This window comes from Erinaceus europaeus, chromosome 8 (assembly GCF_950295315.1).
Source record: "Erinaceus europaeus chromosome 8, mEriEur2.1, whole genome shotgun sequence".
NCBI classification, from domain to species: domain Eukaryota; kingdom Metazoa; phylum Chordata; class Mammalia; order Eulipotyphla; family Erinaceidae; genus Erinaceus; species Erinaceus europaeus.
Window position 1 is genome coordinate 54361166 of NC_080169.1, and position 22011 is coordinate 54383176.

The window sequence follows — 22011 nt, forward strand, 5'->3', positions numbered from 1 at the left end:
AGTGGCCATTAGGCAGCAGCGCGGCCCCCTCAGCCTTTTCCCATCTTTTATACCTGATGCAGAACTGCCTCCTCCACCCCTGAGCTGGGCTTCAGAGCTCAGAATCTCTCCGTTGCTTAAATAAGGAAAGGAGGAAGCGAGTCTGAGGGTCTCTACTGGAGGATTAGCAAGCACTGCAAGGAGCTGACCTAAAGAATACAAAACTACTGGCCACAGGTGGTCATAGATAACAATTTATAAAAAGAATTTTTGTACTAAACAGTTGTTCTATTCATGTTCTTTTGAAGAGAAGACCTAACCATCTCTCACACTGATTTCTGGCTGTCTTTATCAAATTAAATAAAGATTAAAAAATTAAAAAGAGGGGCCTGGTAGTGGTGCACCTAGTTAAGCGCACACACTGCAGTACACAAGGACCCAGGCTTAAGACATTGGTCCCTACCTGTAGGAAGAAAGCTTCACGAGTGGTGAGGCAAGGCTGCAGGTGTTTCTCTGTCTCTTTCCTTCTCTACCTTCCTCCCATCTCAATTCCTGTCTCTATCCAATAAAAAATGAATACAGAAATACTTTTAAAAATTAAAAATAAAGGTGAAAAAGAAGGAAGAAAAGAAGGAAGGAAGGTGGTGGCGCACCTGGTTAAGCACACGTTACAGTGCTCAAGGGCCAGGTTCGAGCCCCCAGCCCCCACCTGCAGGAAGAAAGTTTTGCGCGTGGTTCAGGGCTGCAAGTGTCTCTCTGTCTCTCTACTCTCTATCTCCCCTTGTCCTCTGGATTTCTGGATGGCTGTCCCTATCCAAATAAATAAAGAAGAAGGAGGAGGAGGAGGAGAAGAAAAAGGAAGGAAGGAAGGAAGGAAGGAAGGAAGGAAGGAAGGAAGGAAGGAAGGAAGGAAGGAAGGAAGGAAGGAAAATAGAAAACAAATGTGCCCCAGGCAGCCCTAGGCACTGCTGGCGATGATCGCCAGCCCTCATCTCCCCTCCGCGGCGGTAGGTGGCGCTGTGGCGGAGCTGGGTGCCTTTGGTTCCAGGAGGCGCCGCTCTTCGGGAGGGGCGGGGAGTGTCGGCCAAAGGAACTGAGGCGGGCCCGCTTGGGCTGCATCTTTGGCCTACTCTCCCGGGGCGTCGGGTCGCCAACTCCGTCCAGCACCATGGGGAAGCGGGACAATCGGGTCGTGAGTATCTGGCAGGCCAAACAGTGGGGCAGCGTAGGGCTCCGCGGCAGCAGAACGGGCCCCTTCGGTCCTTCTGGCGGGCAGGCCTGAGGGTCAGTGGCTGCGCTAGGACCTCGAGCCGCGAGATCCAGTCCCCCCGCCCTCGGGCCGCTGACGCGCATGCGCCGCGCGCGCAGTTGGCGCCTTTGGGGACCCCCCCCCCCCCCCATTCTTCTTTAGGCTGCTGCCCTTCTCTGCTGCCCTCCACCTTCTGGCCGTTTCTCTGGCCCTTCCTCGCGCTCGCAGCGCCCGGGGTTGAGAGGCGAAAAGAATCGCTTAGTCCAAAGTCACAGTTAACTTGAAAGCGCTAGAGCCCGCCCCCTCCTGGAAGGTCGCCTCCGGAGTCCGCGCCGGGTCGGGGCCTCCCTCGGAGTGCGGCTGGAGCGGAAGTCTCGGCGCGGGCCTCGCACCCAGGACCCTCCGCGCGCCCGGCGGCCGGAGCCTGAAGTGCTACGCTGGGCGCCCGGCGGCCGGGCGGCCCCGGGAAGCTATGAGCGGCGTGCGAGGGGTTGGCTTCAGAGTCGGGAGCAGAACAGAAAGTCGGTTTGGGGGTGTGTTTGTGTTTTTGTTTTTTGTACCCTCGAGAGTTAGGTGACCTGGGACAAGTTACTGTTCTGAAACCCGTTTCTTTCATCTGTAAAAGGGGAGTCGTGTCTTCCGTGGCCCGAGATGAGACCATAAAAGGCAAGATGGCCGGGCAAGTGGTTGGCATGAAAGTTGTTACTCAAGTAAATGAGGTGAGAGAGGACCAGAAACAACCAACAGACAAACCGAGTAAGAAGTGATATTTGGTAGAGATCCCGAGTTCTGAGAACATTCAGAAGAGAAGGTGAGCTTTCTCCACCCAGGAAGTGGCTCAAGCCTTGCGCTTAACAGCGCGCGGCCCACAGGGCAGCGAAAGTGGATACTGTGCTGCTTGGCCATGCACACTGCCTAGGTTCGAGCCCGAACCCCGCTGTATTGAAGGGAGCTTCAGTGCTTGTCTCTTTTCTCACTCTGTCTTTAAAAAAAAAAAAAAAGGCACAAGGTCTTGAGTTTGAGACCTGGTGTCGGATGTGCCAGTGATGTCGGGTTCTGTCTTATAAATCTGAGAGAAAGAGAGAGAGAGAGAGAGAGAATGAACTTTGAGCAGATGGAGACAGGAGGAACTTATTTATGATGACTGCTGAAAGACCCAGGTCGTGGTTTGAAATGGGTGGGCCATAAACATTAGGGACCAGCAGTAAGTTTAGACTGTTGGAACCTTGCAGTTCCTAGATTAGTGTTTCTTGTTGTTGTTTGCTTTTGCCTCCAGGGTTATTGCAGGGGCTCGGTTTCCTGCACTACAAATCCGCTCCTGGAGGCCATTTTTTCCCATTATGTTGCCTTTGTTGTTGTCGTTGTTATTGTTGTCATTGCTATTGTTATTGGACAGGACAGAGAGAAATCGAGAGAGGATAGAAAGACACCTGCAGACATGCTTCATGATTTATGAAGCGACCCCCCCTTTCACAGCAGGTGGGGAGCCAGGGGCTCGAACCTGTATCTTTATGTCTGTCTTTGTGCATTGCACCATGTGTGCTTAACCCGCTGTGCTACTGGTGGCATAGTTTTAAACAGCAAAAGGGAGAAGTTACATCTTGCCGACCCTGGTGGCATAGTTTTAAACAGCAAAAGGGAGAAGTTACATCTTGTATTATATTTAATAGACTTAACTCAAATGTTCTCTGCAGTTGGGGAGGGGCCTGCTAAAAGAACTTTATAGAAGGTTGGCATTTTCTTTCCATCCTAAACGAGTTGTATTCCTTAATTACATATTCTATCACTTCTTTATTCACCTGTTATTGGTTGTTTAAGTTACGTCCATATTTGACTTGTGATAGTACAACTATGAACATAGGGTACGTTGAATGAATGCATTTGTCTTTTGGATATATACCTAGAGTATGGACCCAAGGTCATTGTGGGGTGCAGAAGGTGGAAGGTCTGGCTTCTGTAATTGTTTCCCCGCTGAACATGGGCGTTGACAGGCTGATCCATACTCCCAGTCTGTCTCTCTCTTTCCCTAGTGGGGCGGGGCTCTGGGAAGGTGGGGCTTCAGGACACACTGGTGGGGTCCTCTGCCCAGGAAGTCAAGTTGGCCTCATGATAGCATCTGGAACCTGGTGGCTGAAAGTATTTCTGTTTTATTTAAAGACTCTCCACACTGGTTTCCATAGGGGTTGTACCATTTTACATTTCCCCAGTGTATCCCTATATCCTTGCCAACAATTAAAAGTTACTTGTTTTACAATCTTAAAGATGCTTAGGAACCACTATGGTTACCACTTATTTTACAAAGTTGGATTTTTTTTCTCTCTTAATCACTATATCGGAGGGAGTGATGATTTATAGTTGTTACATGCACAGATTGTCTTCCCGTGTTAGGTGTGTGCACATCATACCCACTATCAATTGGGCCTCTTCCTCCACCATGGTACACTGGGTCTGTGACCCCTTTTCTACCCCCTTCCACCTATCCTAAGATCTGCTGTAATAGACCATAACTAATCTTTTTAATTTTATTTTTTAAGATTTTGTTTATTATTGGATAGAGGCAGAGAGAAATTGAGGGGGAAGGAGGGAGACAGACACCCGCAGCTCTACTTCACCACTTGTGCAACTTTCCCCCTGCAAGTGTGAAGGGGACCAGGGGCTTGAACCCCAGGCCTTGCACACTGTAGTATGTGCACTTAACCAGGTGCGCTACCGCCTGGCTCCTAACCATAACTAGTTTTAAGTTTCACTATGTGAATAAGGGCTTCCACTTTTCTTCTGGCTTATTTCACCTAACGTGATTGCTTCAAGTTCCATCCAGAATGCAGGAGGGAAAAGTTCATCATTTCTTAAACTGATTAGTGAAGGATGTTTTATTTTTCTTTTCTGACGATATCAGATCTCATTGTAGTATTCTGGTTTTTAGACTGGAAATGACTTTCAGATGGAATATTCTTAGGCTTTGTTAGAGCTTGTTGACTTAATGCCCTCAAGTTTTAAATGTTTAGAAATTACGAACCTTGAATATAGAAACTGGGCACATCTTACTTTACTGGAAATAAGTGTTGGATTTTACATGTCCCCTTAGATCATTTGAATTTTTTTCCAAATTCACTTTATTTGCCAGAGCATTTTGATAACTCTAAGCTCTGCTTTTTAGTTGGTAAGCTGTCAGAAAAGATTGTTCTGGTAGCATACTGTTTGCACTTCGAGCATTGTAAGAATGACAACTTGAAATGAATAATTAAAAAAATAACATCCTAATTGAGTGAAGGAATGGACTATTTAAACTAGGATTAAAACTTGTAATTTCAGTGCACAAGAAATCTTAGTTTTAAATAATAGAATGAACATCTCTGAAAATTAGGCCTTTTTTTTCTTACATTGATGAAACATAGTTTTATGGATTGCAGAATTGCCTTCCAAAATATCAAGCTGAAAATTTTTTGTTTATCCTCCCCACACTTTACCTTCTGTAAGACTCAGCCAAATTGGGGGCAATAGTATAATGGTTATGTAAACAGATTCTCATGCCTGAGGCTCCAAAGTTCCAGGTTCAGCCTCCTGCACTGCCATAAGCCAGAGCTGAGAAAATAAAGGGGGGGGGAACTTAGCAGGGGGGCTGGGCAGTAGCGCAGTGGGTTAAGTGCACGCTGTGTGAAGCACAAGGATCCAGGTTCAAGCCCCTGGCTCCCCACCTTCTAAACAAGTGGTGAAGCAGGTCTGCAGGTGTCTATCTTTCTCTCCCCCTCTCTGTCTACCCCACCTCTCTCCGTTTCTCTCTGTCCTATATAGCAACAATAACAACTTAAGCAAAATTGAGCTTAAAATACAGATGGTTCCCTCTGTTTCCTAACCATCGACAGCTGCTGTCACTCCCATTTTTCAACTCAAGGCACCAGACTGGTACATTAGTTAGTTGATGAGCATATATTGACATACCGTTTTCACCCAAAATACATAGTTTGTGTAACAGTTCACTCTTGATATTGTACATTCTTCACCAATTTTTTTCTTTGTAATGAACATTTTAATTCTGAGTGGGGGGAGAGCTCTATAATGCCCACTTTGTTTTCCTGAAGTTCCTTCCTTTTTTCTGTTACTTGCTCTGTAAAACAAATGTGTCCTCTAGATAAAATAGCTAATCAGAGTAACAAATGAAGTTCTGCACATTTTGTCCTTAACAATTTCTTTTTTTTTAATGGTTTTCATTTTTTAAAAAAAATATTTATTTCCTTTTTTGTTGCCCTTTTTTTATTGTTGTTGCAGTTATGGATGTTGTTGTTGGATAGGACAGAGAGAAATGGAGAGAGGAGGGGAAGACAGGGAGAGAAAGATAAGACACCAGCAGACCTGCTTCACCGCCTGTGAAGCGACTCCCCAGCAGGTGGGGAGCTGGGGCTTGAACTGGGATCCTCACACCGGTCAACAATTTCTTAAGCTATATTAGTGAGTAGGAAATGAGAACATCACTATGGCACATGTGATGCCAGGATCAAACTCAGAACCTCAAGTGGGAAGAGTCCAACATCCTATCCACTGCACCACCTCCTGGGCCACTCTGTTGTTTGTTTTTGGGGTTGTTTTTTTTGTTGTTGTTTGTTTGTTTTACTTATTTATTCCCTTTTGTTGCCCTTGTTTATTATTGTTGTCATCGTTGGATAGGACAGAGAGAAATTCAGAGAGATGGGGGAAGGGGGGGGAAAGATAGACATCTGCAGACCTGCTTCACAGCTTGTGAAGAGACTCCCCTGCAGGTGGGGAGCCAGAGCACAAACTGGGATCCATCCTTGTGCTTTGCGCCATCTGTGCTTAACTCGCTGCGCTACAGCCCGACTCCCCTTGTTTTGTATTTTAGTAAAGAATTTAGCTCTAAAAGTGGATAGATCTCTTTATATTGTGATGTACATGCATCTAGGTTTTAGTCTATAGCTTTTTATTAAATTTACTGTTCTTTGGCAACTTTTACCTGAGAAATCTTGGACTTCTTTTCAGTACATCCCAAGTAAATGGTCAACCTCACTCTTATTTTTAATTATTTATTTATTGGAAAGGGACAGAGAAATTGAGAGGGAAGGGAGAGAGACACTTATAGCACTGCTTCATCACTTGGAAGCTTCTCCCTCAACCCCCAAGGTGGAGACAAGGTGCTTGAACCCAGATGCTTAAGCACTGTATAACATGTACAGGCCAACAGGTGCATCACCACCCTTACCTCACTGCTTGTTTTTTTTAATAGGTCCAGTATTTGATTTTGTAGCGCATCAGTATATTTAATATATTTTAATTTGATGGATATTTTTATTTTTTCCTTATTCTAGTATTTTACTTTTGATTTTCTACCAGGGCTTGGCTGGAATTTTGCCCTTACGTGACTCCAATGCTATCAGCAGACTTTTACTTTTTCATTTTTCCAGAGAAAGACACCACAGCACAGCTCTGCCTTCTGTGAAGTTTCCCCTTTCATGGTGTTCCCATGCATTGGCTACAGACTTGAACCCAGGTCCTTACAGCTGGTGATGTGTGTACTTTCTTGGGTAAACTATTAGCCAGCCCCCTAGAATTTAGTTTTAAGTGTCTTTGTGTATATTTCCATTCTTTGGAAAGAAATAATTTTTACATTTTAAACTTAAAACATTTTATCATTAGGCAGTGTTAAAGTTATTACATAATAATCAGAGAAAATGAATGTACTAGAACTACGCTTGTATCTTGTGCTTGTCTCTACTGGTTATTATGTCCCCAGGTGATATGATTTGAGTTTTTCTTTTAAAAAAATTTTTTTTTTTAATTTTTATTTTTTTAAATATTTATTTTGTTTATTCCCTTTTGCTGCCCTTGTTGTTTTATTATTGTAGTTATTATTGTTGTTGTCGTTGTTGGATAGGACAGAGAGAAATGGAGAGAGGAGGGGAAGACAGGGAGGGGGAGAGAAAGACACCTGCAGACCTGCTTCACCGCCTGTGAAGCGACTCCCCTGCAGGTGGGGAGCCGGGGTTCGAACCGGGATCCTTATGCCGGTCCTTGTGCTTTGCGCCACCTGCGCTTAACCCGTTGCGCTACAGCCCGACTCCCTTGAGTTTTTCTTAAAGGCAGTCAAAAGAAATAGTTGAGGCCATATAGCTGTGGATATATGCGTATGCGTGCGTGCGTGCGTGCGTGCGTGCGTGTGTATTTTTTGCCTCCAGGATCACCGCTGGGGCTCAGTGCCCATACCATGAATCCACCGCTCCTAGAGGCCTTTTTTTTTTCTCCCCCCCTTATTGCCCTTGTTGCTGTAGCCTTGCTGAGGCTGTCATTACTGTTGTTGATGTTGTTCGTTGTTGGATAGGACAGAGAAACCGAGAGAGGAGGGGAAGACAGAGGGGGAGAGAAAGATAGACACCTGCAGACCTTCTTTACCGCCTGTGAAGCGACTCTCCTGCAGGTGGGGAGCGGGGGGCTCAAACCCGGATCCTTATGCCGGTTCCTGCGCTTTGCGCCATGTGTGCTTAGCCCACTGCTACCGCCCGACCCCCAGCTGTGGATATTTTTTAAAAAAAACTATTATATGTCTGTGTTTGATGTCTACTTGTAACTCAGATTCTTTAAGTACTTCTGGCATTAAGATCTTTGGCGTTCATTCCTACCTGTGAGAACATCCTCTTTTTTTTTTTTAATTTTATTTATTTTGTTGCCCTTGTTGTTTTATTGTTGTAGTTATTATTGTTGTTGTCGTTGTTGGATAGGACAGAGAGAAATGGAGAGAGGAGGGGAAGACAGACAGGGGGAGAGAAAGACAGACACCTGCAGACCTGCTTCACCGCTTGTGAAGCGACTCCCCTGCAGGTGGGGAGCCGGGGTTCGAACCGGCATCCTTATGCCGGTCCTTGTGCTTTGCGCCACCTGCGCTTAACCCGCTGCGCTACAGCCCGACTCCCGAGAACATCCTTTTTCATCCGAAGTAAATGGGCAATGTTCAATTGCCTGGAAATAGTTCTCTATATGTATTGCTTATTATGGTTTTATGTTGTGTTGTGTTCTCCTGTAGTATGTGGGAAATGTTAGTCATTTTTATAGATTTCCCTGAATAAAGGGCAGCAGGTATTGAATACTTTTTGCTTTTTTTTGGAATTTATGGTTAGGATTAAGACATTCAATTAAAAATCAACCTTGTATTAGCATTTTGTATCAAAATTTTCAGTTAAAAAGTAGAATTTTAAGGGAAGCACAGAACCTTGGTGATGAATGCAGTGTGAAACTACTTTTGACAGTATAGTTTTGTAAACCATTACTAAGTCACTACTTTAAAAATATGGGTTTCTTGGGACTAGAAATGGCTCATTTATAGTAGGAGAGTTTCCATAAGTATTTGTTGACTTAGATCAGGGGTGGAGAAACTTTCCTGCCAAAGGCCATTTGGATATTTATAACATTTGTGGGCCATACAAAATTATCAGCTTAAAAATTAGCACTTGGAGGCTGCTCAGTACCTGGTTGAGTACACACATTTCCAGGCTCACCGGACCCAGGTTCAAGTCCCCTCCCCACATATGGGGGGAGGGGTGGGGAGCTTTATGAAGGTGGTCTGCAGCTGTCTTTCTCTTTTTTTCTTTTGTTGTTGTTTTTACCAGAGCACTACTCAGCTCTGGCTTTATGATGGTGTGGGGAATTGAACCTGGGATCTTGGTGCCTTAGGCATAATAGTCTGTGTGCATAACCATTATCCTCACCCTAAGGTATCTGTCTTTCTCCCTCTCTAGCTTCTCTTCCCCCTCTCAATTTCAAGTCCTGCTTGCAGTTGCCTTGGCAAAGCAAGATATTTCCTGTCTCTTCCTTAGATTTACAAAACTAAATTTAATAAAGACCAACATTTTTATATCTACAGCAAAATTAATTATACCAAAACAACATCTCTTTGCTAAAAACTACAATTAACAAACTTGCTTTAGGGTTACAAGTTGGCTTTGCCACCTGTGGGCCCTAAATTTATTTATTAATGAGAAACATAGGAAGAGAGAGAAAGAACCAGCCATCACCCTGGTACATGTGCTGCTGGGGATTAAACTCAGGACCTTATGCTTGAGAGTCCCATGCTTTATCTACTGCGCCACCTCCTGGACCACTTGTAAATTATTTTATAGTGCTGAAGTACACTTCACTATATTTATTTCAGTGGCATTAAATACATTTACTTTTTTTTTTTCCCCTTAACCAGAGCACTGCTCAACTCTGGTTTATAGCAATGTTGGGGATTGAATCTGGGACCTTCAGTTCCTCAGGCTGGAGAGTCTGTTTGCATAAACATTATGCTATTTCCCCAGCTCATGTACATTTATAATGTTATGTAACTGTCACCTCTGCCATTTCCAGAATTTTTTTACTATTCCAAACAAGAAACTTAGTATTCATTAAACAGTAATTCCAAATTACTTCTGCACAGCCCCTGTGACCTCTACTTTTAGTCTTTATAAATTTGCTTATATTTTATATTTGTAGACTTATAACTTGACCATTAGTACCTGGTTTATGTATCTATTCAACCAACCATAGAAGGACATTTGGGTTTGTTTTAATTTTTTCAGCTATTATAAATAATGCTGCTATGTACATTGGTGTTCACGTATCTGTTTGGGTTCCTACTTACAATTGTTTTTCAGTTTTACTTGGAAGTGAAATTGCTAGATCATTTGGTAATTCTGTTTAACTTTATTATTATTAGCTTTTATCTGTTTTTCTTTATTTGTTGATAGAGACAGAGAAATTAGGAGGGAAGAGAAAAGGGGCCAGGTGGTGGCACACCTGGTTGAGTGCACACATTACAGTGCACAAGGACCTGGGTTCAAGCCCCCAGCCCCCGCCTGCACAGGGCAAGCTTCATAAGTGGAAAAGGAGTGCTGCAGGTGTCTCTCCCTTTCTGTCTTCCCTTCCCTCTCATTTTTTCTGTCTCAAAAATATAAAAGGGGGGAGAAGGGAGAGAAAGAAAGACGCAGAACTGCTTCATCACTGTGAAGCTTCTTGTAGTTGTGGACTAGGCTTTGAACCCCAAGTCCTTATGCATGGTAACTTATGCATTCTGCTGGGTGCACCACCAGCTGGCCCGTATGTTTACTTGTTTTTTAAATTTGGTACCAGAGATTTAAACTAGGGCCTGTGAAACATGCATTCTACCACTGATCCACCTCCCTTCTCCTGTTTTTATTTATTTATTTTTTACTTTATTCGATAGGATGAAGAAATTCAGAGTGGGGAGCTAAAGACAAAAAAGGGAAAATAGGGGAGTCGGGCGGTGGCGCAGTGGGTTAACCGCACGTGGCGCAAAGCGCAGGGACCGGCTGAAGGATCCCGGTTGGAGCCCCCGGCTCCCCACCTGCAGGGGAGTCGCTTCACGGGCGGTGAAGCAGGTCTGCAGGTGTCTATCTTTCTCTCCCCTCTCTCTCTGTCTTCCCCTCCTCTCTCCATTTCTCTCTGTCCTATCCAACAACAAAGCAACGTCAACAATGGCAATAATAACCGCAACGAGGCTGCAACAACTAGGGCAACAAAAGGGGGGGGAAATGGCCTCCAGGAGCGGTGGATTCATGGTGCAGGCACCAAGCCCAGCAATAACCCTGGAGGAAAAAAAAGGGGGGGGGGGAATAGATATCTGTGGTCCTGCCTCACCACTTGTGAAGGTCCCCCCTGCAGATGGGGAGCTGGGTCTTTAACCTGGGTCCTTGTGCGTGGTATTATGTGCACTTAACCAGGTGCACCACCACCCAGCCCCCTTTTTATTTATTTCTTTATTAGAGAAAAGAGCACCACTTCACTATTAATAGAATTGTACTTGCGGAGTTTGCCTTCTCATGTGGTGTCAGGGATAAGATAAAGAGTGTCGCTCTAAAACCACTGAGCCACCTTTCTTGCTCCTGTTTAACTTTTTTTTTCCCCCCCTCAAGGATCATCACTGGGCTCGGTGCCTGCACTAGGAATCCACTGCACCTGTGACCATTTTTTTGAATTTTTTGGATAGGACAGAGAGAAACTGAGAGGGAGAGAGAAAGGGGGAGAGACACTTGCAGAACTGCTTCACTGTCTGTGAAGCCACCCCTAGAAGGTGGGGAGCTGGGGGCTAGAACTGGGATTCTTACGTGGGTCTTTGCCCTTCACACTGTGCTCTTAAACTGGAGCACCACCACCCAGCCCCCATTTAACTTTCTTAGGAACAACCAGACTTCCACAACTGTACTGCTTTAGAGTTCCATCAACCTACAGTGTATAAGGATCTCAATTTCTTCACATCTTTAATAATATTGAATTGTATTTTTTCTTTTTTTTTTAAATTTTTAAAGAAAGGATTAATGAACAAAAACATAAGGTAGGAGGGGTACAATTCCACACAATTCCCACCACCCAATCTCCATAACCCACCCCCTCCCATGATAGCTTTCCCATTCTCTAGCCCTCTGGGAGCATGGACCCAGGGTTGTTGAGGGTTGCAGAAGGTAGAAGGTCTGGCTTCTGTAATTGCTTCCCCGTTGAACATGGGCGTTGACGGTCAGTCCATACTCCCAGTCTGCCTCTCTCTTTCCCTAGTAAGGTGTGTCTCTGGGGAAGCTGAGCTCCAGGACACGTTGGTGGGGTCTTCAATCCAGGGAAGCCTGGCCAGCATCCTGGTGGCATCTGGAACCTGGTGATTGAAAAGAGAGTTAACATATGAAGCCAAACAATTTGTTGAGCAATCATGGATCCCAAGCTTGGAATAGTGGAGAGGAAGTGTTAGGGAGGTACTCACTGCAAACTCTAGTGTACTTCTGCTTTCAGGTATATATTTTGCAGTAGTTTATGGATACGTGTGAACATAAGCTCACTCTCACAGAAACTGGTGTATATCTAGGTTATGGGACTTTGTTAGAAAGTGAACCACCTGAGATGAAATTAGAGTGTACTATAAAAGGAAAGGTCTCACCCGAGTAATGAAGCTGAAGGGTCGTCATTCCACACGTGAAGTCTCTGGACACAGTCTGAGGTGAAGCATGTTGAGGTGGCAATCGTTGTGTTGGTTGTATTTTTTCTTAATAACATTCCTCATGGATGTGAGATGGCATCTGGTAGTCTTGGTTTGTGTTTCACTAGTGATAAATGGTATCAAGCATCTTTTCATATGTTTGTTGGAATTTGCATCTTGAAAAATGCTTTTTTAAGAAATGTAGTTTGGGGGCTCTTGGTTAAGCACACACTCTACAGCATGCAAGGACCTGGGTTCCAGCTCCTGTTTCCCACCTGCATTGGGGGAAGCTTCACGAGTGGTGAAACAGGGCTGCATTGTCTCTCTGTCTCTGTCCCTGTCTCTCTCTCCCCCACTCCTCTCAATTTCTGTTTCAATAACAAAGATTAAATTTTTTTAAATTTAGTTTTATTGTTATACTAAAGAAGTGATTTATCTTTTTGTGATAGGTGACTTCACAGCACTCCCCCACCAGCTTAAGTTCTCTTCCACCATCATGAACTGGGTCCTCAGTGTTATCTCAAACCCCCCCCTCTTTTTTTGTTCCCCAGAATCCTTGGTTGCAACAGACTGCACTTAGTCCAAGTTTCAACCTTTGCTTTCCTTTTCTTGTTTCTTGGAGAAATGTCTTTATTACTTACCTCCAGAACTTGTAAGACTTAATTTTTTTTGGATTACAAAGCTGAGTAGATAGTTCATCTTTAGTTGGACATAGTATGCATTTATAATGAAAGTTGCTTGATAAATAGTGCACTTTTAATGGAGTTTATTTTTTATTTCCCTTTCTTCAAGGCCTATATGAACCCGATAGCAATGGCCAGATCAAGGGGTCCAGTCCAGTCTTCAGGACCAACAATCCAAGACTATCTGAATCGACCGAGGCCTACTTGGTATTTGTGAAACAATTTACCATTATAAGTTTTTATAAACTTTTTAAGGTTACTGATTCAACAATGATATATAGGACTGTAAGATTGCAGGGGTGTGATTCTATGCCATACTCAACACCTAAGTTCTATGTAGGTACACTTAGTCATTTCTTTCCTTCCAGCCAGGGCTTCACCATGACTTTCACATGAAACCTCCCACCATTCCTGGTGGACTTTTCTTCTTTATCTTCTGATAAAGAGTGAAAGGCAGAAGAGAATAAAGAAGGGAGGAAAAGGCTGCATCACCATTTATGAATCTTCTGTGTGTTGTTACCGTGTGGTGGCCAGGTGTTCAAACTCAGGTCCTTGCATGTGGTAAAATGTGCAGTTTGCTCGGTGAGCCAGCTCCTGGCCCCCTGAAACAAATATCTTAGAACCCACCACCCAGTATAGTTAAAGCACTACTAGATAACTTTTTTTTTCCAAGTTGTTAGTTCAACTTGGATTTCTTACTTTTACCAGACTTCAGCTTCTTTTTCTGTAAAGGGGGATAATAATACACCAAGTCCTTATGTCTTAGCCACATAGATGACTTATAACATTAATGGAAAAATATAATAACCTCACCAATTCTAAAAAACCTATCAACAGTAAGCGAGGACTATGTGTATTACCTTTTCTAACAGACTGATTGTAAGGATCAAAGGAAAGTGTAATTAAAACAGTGCTCATTTTGTGTAAGTTCTCAGTGCTTTGGTGTTACAGTTCATGAGTCATGAAGAGCATTGTTTGGGAGTGGCTGGTGGCTCAGCCAGTGGAGCTCACACATGACTGTGTGTGAGGACCCTGGTTCAAAAGCATGGTCTTCATCTATAGGGGAGAAGCTCCATGAGCAGTGGAGAAGAGATATAGTTATATCTTCTCTTTCTTTCTCACCCTTTCTTTCTTACACCTCTAAAAAAATAGAAAAAGTGGGAGTCAGGCAGTAGCGCAGTTGGCGCTAAGCTCAAGGACCAGCGTAAGGATCCCAGTTCGAGTCTTCGGCTCCCCACCTACAGGGGAGTCGCTTTATAGGCGGTGAAGCAGGTCTGCAGGTGTCCTATCTTTCTCTCCCCTTCTCTATCTTCCCCTCCTTTCTCCATTTCTCTCTGTCCTACCCAACAACGATGACATCAGTAGCTACAATAAAACAACAAGGGCAACAAAAGAGAATAAATAAATAAAAATTGTAAAAATAATAATAATAGAAAAAGTGAGACCTAGAGGTGGCACACCAGGCTGAGTGCACAAGTGTTACCATGCACAGGGACCCAGGTTCAAGCATCCAGTCCCTACCTGCAGGGTGAAAGCCTCACGAGCAGTGAAGTAAGCCTGCAGGTGTCTCTCTTTCTCTTCCCTCTCTGTCTCCCTCCCCCTCTCAGTTTCTCTCTGTCCTATGAAATAAATATTTTTAAAAAGTAGAAATGGGGGGGGTCAGGCGGTAGAGCAGTGGGCTAAGCACAGGTGGTGTAAGGACCGGTGTAAGGATCCTGGTTCGAGCCCCCAGCTCCCCACCTGCAGGGGGATTGCTTCACAAGCGGTGCAGCAGGTCTGCAGGTGTCTTATCTTTCTCTCCCCCTCTCTGTCTTCCCCTCCTCTCTCCATTTCTCTCTGTCCTATCCAAGAATGACGACATCAATAATAACTACAACAATAAAACAAGGGCAACTAAAGGGAATAAATAAATTTTAAAAAATAATAAGTAGAAATGGGGGCGGGAAATGGGTTACAGTGCAGGCACCAAGACCCAGCCATAACCCTAATGCATGCTCCCATCCTCCAGATAACAAATATGACACTGATTTTATAAGGATAAAGACAAATTTGAGAGCACACACTACCATATGTAAGGACCCGGATTCAAGTCCCTGGCCACCACATGAAAGGGGAAGCTTTACTATGGCTGTATACCTCCATTGCTTCTGGTACTTTTTTTTTTTTTAATCTTTCTTCAGATAGAGGGTGAAAGCCAGACCAGACGAGAGAAGTAAAAGGCACACCACAGTATTGCACAATAAATTCCAGTTTGCAAGAAAAAAGAAAATTTCTGCTGTATATAAGCATCCATCTGTTATTTAGTTTGCTTAATAACTGATTGTATATTCTTTTAAGGGAAGAAGTGAAAGAACAGCTAGAAAAGAAAAAGAAAGGCTCCAAGGCATTGGCTGAGTTTGAAGAAAAAATGAATGAGGTTTGTAAATGATATTTCACAAAAATAAACAATTTTTTTCTCTTATGAGAAAAAGTATATTTAAAAGATCAAGGTTTTGAGCATAGCTTATCAGGTTAAATAGAGCTTTATATTTTAGAAGTGCTTTGTTGGTATTGACTATAGGTTTGCATGTAAATGTGATTTCTTTAAAAGAGAAAAGTCATCTTAAAGTAATTTATAGCTTCTTAGATTTTTCCTTCTCCCTTTCCATGCCCCAAAGACCCTGGAATTTTCATGGTGGTGGTTTCTATTTTTATTACATATGCATATATAGTATTTCAATATTTCAACTTCACTATCTTTAAAGAGCATATAAACCTTTTCGTTAAAAAGAAAGGGGGGGGGCTTAATGCACTAGGTTAAGCACACATGACAGAAAGCACAAGGAATGGCGTAAGGATCCCAGTTTGAGCCCAAGGGTCCCCACCTTTGGGGTGGGGGGCTGGGGTCACTTTGCAAGTGATGAAGCAGGTCTGCAGGTGTCTTTCTCTCCTACTCTCTATTCCCCATCTCTCTCAATTTCTCTCTGTCCTATCCAACAACAATAACAGCAACAACAACAAAAAGGAAAAATGGCCTCCAGAAGCAGTGGGTTCATAGTGCAGGCACTCAGCCCCAGTAATAGTACCTAATACTTTTGTCACAGTATGGTAAAGAACTGTAATTCCTTAAAATCCTTTTGAAGAGAAATGGTAGAGATTCCTTTGGATTTTGGCACCTGAAATATCTTGTCTGTCATCAGAGGCTAAGATGGGTAGATATATAAGAGGATGCAGAGAAGAAAGCAAACGTTATGTATTCATATAAGTAGATATAAAGGATAGATAGCCTCTGGTGGGATTTATAACTTTTTTTTTTTTTAAACAGAACTGGAAAAAAGAGCTAGAAAGACACAGGGAGAAATTATTGAGTGGAACTGAGAGCTCATCCAAAAAAAGACAGGTGAGTCCATTTTTCATTTGTTGCTATTCTTAATCTTTTAATTGCTTTTTTCATAATAAAACTTAAGTATTGCTTTTAATAGATACATTTCAAAGCAGATCAGTTTATTTGTAGGTTTTTATTTTTAACTTTTCATTTGTTTACTTTTTAGAGAAAGAAAAAAGAAAAGAAGAAATCTGGTAGGGTGAGCAAAAGTTTTCCATTTTTCTTTATATTTCAATTAGGTATATTTTAAAAAAGTAAAAATAAGCTAATCAGTCTATATTGTAATCAGTCAGTCTCTGTTGACTCTAGATGAGTCAAGGAGTTTGGAGGCACTCTGGTATTATGGATTAGTGATAATAATAAAATAAAGAGTTACCAAGTATCTTAAAGCTTAGTAACTCCAACATTGCTAACAAACTTATCTGCTAATATTTTGTTCAGCCTGAGTGTAGAGAGTTGTGACATTTAGCATTTTATTATTTAAGTTGTATCAAGGTGGCATCTGTTTCTCAAACACTAGATTGGTTTTAAGTATTTGAGAGAAATACTAAAAAGAAAAATTCCTGCATCTCACAAGCTTTAATTGTTTTATGCTTGGTCAAGTATTCATCTTCTTCTTCATCAAGCTCTGATTCTTCCAGCAGTTCTTCGGATTCTGAAGATGAGGTAAGGTTTGCCTCTTAGGAATTCATGAAATTTGGGGTGAGGGAGGGGAAGTAGCATAATGGTTATGCAAAGAGACTCTCATGCCTGAGGCTCCATTTGTCCTAGGTTCAGTCTCCCACACCACCGGAAGCCAGAGCTGGGCAGTGCTCTGATAAAATAAATAAATATATGTATATTTATTAAAAATAAATAAGTCTTTTAAAAAAAGAATTCATGAGATTTAAAAAATAGCCCCAGTGTAGTGGGGGTTGTATTGTTAAATGAGAAAGTGGGGAATGTTATGCATATACAAATTATTGTATTTACTGTTGAATGTAAAACATTAATTCCCCAGTAAAGAAATTTTTTAAAAAAATAGCCCCAGTGTGAAATGTCTATTATAATGTTTACTTACTGGTGGGGGCGGTGGGCAGCATAATGTTTATGCAAAAGACTTTATGCCTGAAGCTCTGAGGTCTGGTTTGATCTCCAGTACCACCATAAAAGCCAGAGATAAGCAGTGCTCTGGTCTCTGTATTTATCTTTCATTAAAAAAAAAAAAAAAACATGTTTACTTCTAAATTCTTTTAATTCATTACTGAGAACAATGGCACGAATATCTAGAAATTTAAACATTTGGTGTATATATTTTACGCTCCTAAATTTGGCTTGTACACTTTAAAATAACAGCATAAGAAATGGAGTTGGGTGCCCCAGGAAGCTTGCATAATGGTACAGCATACACCAGAGTAATGCTTTATAGAAAGGGGGAGGGGCCAGCCTGTGGCATAACTGGTTAAGTGTACATATTACCAAGTTTAAGGACCCAGGTTCATAAGCAATGAAGCAGTTCTGTAGGTATCTCTCTCTCTCCCTATCTCCCCTTCCTCTCTCTCAAGTTCTCTTTGTCCTATATAATTAAATTAGAAAAGTAAAAAGGAGGAGGAAAAAAATGGCCACTGGGAGCAGTGGATTCTTAGTAGTGCCACCACTGAGCCCTGGCAATAACCCCAACAGCAATTTTAAAAAAGGTGTGGGGTAGGGAGAAAACGTCTATGACTTTTCATTGCTGCTGTCATAGTGTGCCTTGTGTGCTGTGGTGGCATGCTAAGATGTATGCTGCTGGTATAGCGACCTTCCAGAGACTTCCCACCCTTTTTTCCCCTTCTTTTTAAAAAATATTTATTCTAAATAGAGAGAAAAATAAAAAGAAACACCTGCAGGGGACCAAACAGTGGTGTATCCAGTTGAGTGCACATATTACCATGCATGGGAATGAATGCTTCATGGGTGGTGAAGCAGGTCTCTGGGTGTTTCTCTTTCCCTTCCATCTCCCTATCCTCTCAATTTCTTTCTGTTCTATCAAATAAAATAGAAAGGGGGAGGGGAATGAGCACTGGGATTAGTGGATTCATAGTGCCAGCATCAAGCCCTGGCAGTAACACTAGGGGAAAAGAAAGAGAAACACTTGCAGCTGTGCTTGACTATTTGTGAAGCTTTTCCCCCAAGCATATGGGGACTAGGAGCTTAAACCCAGGCCTCTGAGCATTATAGCACAGGTGCTTAACCATAACATCTGAAGCATTTACAAGTTGGTTCTCCCATAGATTTTGTTTGTATTAATAAAATGTACCAGCTGTATTTTAACAGAAAACAAATGTTTCTAAAAATATTCCATATAGGATAAGAAACAAGGAAAACGGAGAAAGAAAAAGAAGAACCGTTCACACAGATCTTCTGAAAGCTCCGTGTCAGAATCTGAATCGGACAGTAAGGTAAAAATTAACGTGAATTAATAACATTTTGGTTAGTGAAGACATGGAGTTAGATTTTTTTTTTTAGTTCTGTCTTAAATTACTCTTTTTAAAAATATTTTATTCATTTATTAATGAGAAAGATAGGCGAGAGACAAAGAACCAGACTTCACTCTGGTACATGCCCTGCCGGGGATTGGATTTACGACCTCAAGCTTGAGAGTCTAGTGCTTTATCCACTGCACCACCTCCCGGACCATTTAAATTACTCTTGATTTAGAAGTGAGGTATTTCTTACACTTTTTTTTTTTTTTTTTTTCATATTTTGCTTCTTTCTTTCTTTTCTTCAATGTTTATCACTGCAGCTCGGTGCCTCCACTACGAATCCACTGCTCCTGGAGGCATTTTTTCTCTTTTTGTTGCACTTGTTTATCATCATCGTTGTTGCTATTTTTTTTTAATTGCTGTAGTTGTTGTTGTATAGAACAGAGAGAACTTGAGGGGAGGGGGAGAGAAAGATGCCTGCATACCTGCTTCATCACTTATGAGGTAGCCCCCCTGCAGGTGGGGAGCCCTGGGATCCTTATGCCAGTCCTTGCGCTTCACACCATGTGTTCTTAACCAGCTGCGCTGCCGCCCAGCTCCCTATCTGCTTATTTCTATTTTGTTGTATAGAGACAGAGAAATTGAGAGGGAAAGGAAAGAGACAGGCAGACACCTGCAGCACTACTTCACCACTCGTGAAGCTTCCCACCCCCCCAGTTGGTGACTAGGGTCTTGAACCCAGGTTCTTGTGCATGATAGCATGTGAATTCAACCAGGTATGCCACCACCAGGCCCCCTCTTACACTTTCCTTAAGATGAAAACAGCTCAGGTACATAATTTCTTTTTTCTTTATTGGGATTATGGTTTATAGTCAACAGTAAAATACAATAGTTTGTACATGTATAATATTTCTCAGTTTTCCACATAACAACGTAATCTCCTCTAGGTCCTCTGTCTGGGATACATAATAATTTTAATAGATGCCTGTCACATAATCTATGCATTGATAAGAACACATTAACAGCTTTTTGTCACTAGAATAAGTTTATCTTATACTGATTGTTGTTTGGGGGTTTTCATAGTGATTTCATAATGGCTTACACGATTATAAAGGTGTAAACATACCCTTAAAATTTTTATTATTATTATTATCTTTATTGGTTGGATAGAGATAGCCAGAAATCGAGGGGAGGAGATAGGGAAAGTGACAGATAGACACCTGCAGGCCTGCTTCACCACTGAAGCATTCCCCCCTGCAGTTGGGGACCAAGGACTTGAACCTGGGTCTTTGTGAACACTTAACCAAGTGTGCCACCGCCTGGCCCCAAGGGTGTAATTCCTTTATTTATTTATTTATTTATTTATTCATTTTCCCTTTTTGTTGCCCTTGTTTTATTGTTGTAGTTATTGTTGTTGTTATTGATGTTGTCATTGTTGGATAGGACAGAGGGGGGAGAGAAAGATAGACACCTGCAGACCTGCTTCACCGCTTGTGAAGCAACTCCCCTGCAGGTGGGGAGCTGGGGGCTCGAACCGGGATCCTTACTGTGGTCCTTGGACTTTGCGCCACATGCGCTTAACTGCTGCGCTACCACCCGACCTCCCAAGGGTATAATTTCTAACCACACCCATTGCCACAATTTTGTGACCCATCTACAGCAATAAAGACCATAGTTCCCACAAAGTCTTAGAGACAGTTTGGTCACTTCTCCAACCCCACACCCCTCCCCAGCTCAGCTGCCTCAATACCTATTTCCCATATATGAGTGAAGCCATCTGGTAGTTGTCTTTCCTTACTCACTTAGCTAAGCATTATCACCTTCAGCTCCATCTGACTTGTCCATAGGGACACAATATCATTTATTTATTTTGCAGAATATTCCATTGTGTGTATCTTCCATGACTTTCATGATTCAGTTTTCTGTTGATAGGTGTTTAGGTTGCTTTTGCAGTTGTAGATAGTGTAGCCATAAACATAGAGATCCATATGTTCCTCTGAATTAATGTTTTAGTGTCCTGTAGATATATGCTTAGGAGTAGTATTGCAGGATCATAAGGTATATTTATTTATTCATGAGAGAGATAGGAGGAGAGAAAGAACCAGACATCACTCTGGTACATGTACTGCCGGGGACTGAACTCAGGACTTAATGGTTGAGAATGCAATGCTTTATCCACTGTGCCACCTCCCGGACCATGGTATTTCCCTTTTTATTTAAGCAGTCTCCATACTGTTTTCCAAAACGGCTGCTTTCCAGCCAATAGTTCAGCAGCAGTCCCTTTTCTCCGTATCTTTGCCAACACTTGTCACTTCCTGTTTTGTTGATATAGGTTATTCTCATAGGTGTAAGGTAGTATCTCATTGTGGTTTTATATGCATTTCTCTAATGATGACTTAACTGGAGCATACTTTTCACTGCCCGAAGGGGCATCTATACCTTTTTTTTGGCCTCCAGTGTTATCACTGGGGCTTGGTGCCTGCATTATGAACCCACTGCCCCTGGCAGCCATCTTTTTTCCACTTTTGTTATTGTTGGATAGGGCAGAAATTGAGAGAGATGGGGAAGATAGAGATGAGGGAAAAGACCTGCTTCACCACTTAGGAATAAAAACCCCTGCAGATGAGAAGCTGGGGGCTCAAACCGGGATCCCTCTGCAGGTCCTTGCACTTCATACTATACGGGCTTAGCCTGGTGCGCTACCACCCAGCCCTGAATCTATATATTTTTTTTATTATTATCTTTATTTATTGGATAGAGACTTTAGAAATCGAGAGGGAAGGAGGAGATAGAGAGGGAGAGAGACAGAGAGATACCTGTAGCCCTGCTTTACCACTTGCAAAACCATCCTCCTACAGGTGGGGACTAGGGGCTCCAACCTGCTTCCTTGTGCACTGTAATGTGTGCTCAACCAGGTGTTGTCAGTACCCGGCCACAACATCTATATCTTTTAGAGAAATGTCTATTCAGATCTTTTTCTCACTTTTTAATTGGATTATTTGGTTCTTATACTTTGATGTTCTTTGCCACTTAATTGATGTACTTGATAATATCTTACATAACAGTATTTTTTTTTCCATTAATACTCATCTGTGTCCCCATGTCTCAACATTTCCATGGCACCTTTGTGATAAATAGGCATTATTTTTTCCATTTTTGACAGAGGTCATAGTTAAAAAAACAACAACAACAACAACAAAAACCAAACTTATATGTCTTGTGTTAGAATCATAAGTTAAACTTAAATATGTTTTCTAATGTCTCATCTATTTTTATTTTGTCACTGGTGCTTCACTGCTCCAAGAATTTTCAGACAGAGAGAAAATGCC

General features: G+C 42.3%; 1 protein-coding gene across 4 annotated transcripts in view; it reads left to right on the forward strand.

Annotated features, from left to right (window-relative positions):
- Window positions 1–1029: 1029 nt before the first annotated feature.
- Window positions 1030–22011, forward strand: part of FAM133B (family with sequence similarity 133 member B) — a 37148-nt gene continuing 16166 nt past the window's right edge. For 2 of the 4 annotated variants that reach the window (XM_007522490.3, XM_060196233.1), the window contains exons 1-7: window positions 1030–1171; window positions 12984–13081; window positions 15212–15290; window positions 16179–16253; window positions 16405–16437; window positions 16842–16904; window positions 18566–18658. In XM_007522490.3, the coding sequence (XP_007522552.1) occupies window positions 1148–1171; window positions 12984–13081; window positions 15212–15290; window positions 16179–16253; window positions 16405–16437; window positions 16842–16904; window positions 18566–18658 (465 nt within the window). In that variant the 5' untranslated portion in view covers window positions 1030–1147. Of the gene's footprint in view, window positions 1172–1380; window positions 1762–2822; window positions 2958–12983; window positions 13082–15211; window positions 15291–16178; window positions 16254–16404; window positions 16438–16841; window positions 16905–18565; window positions 18659–22011 lie in introns of those variants that run through there. The other 2 variants (XM_060196232.1, XM_060196231.1) reach the window with 2 other exon arrangements.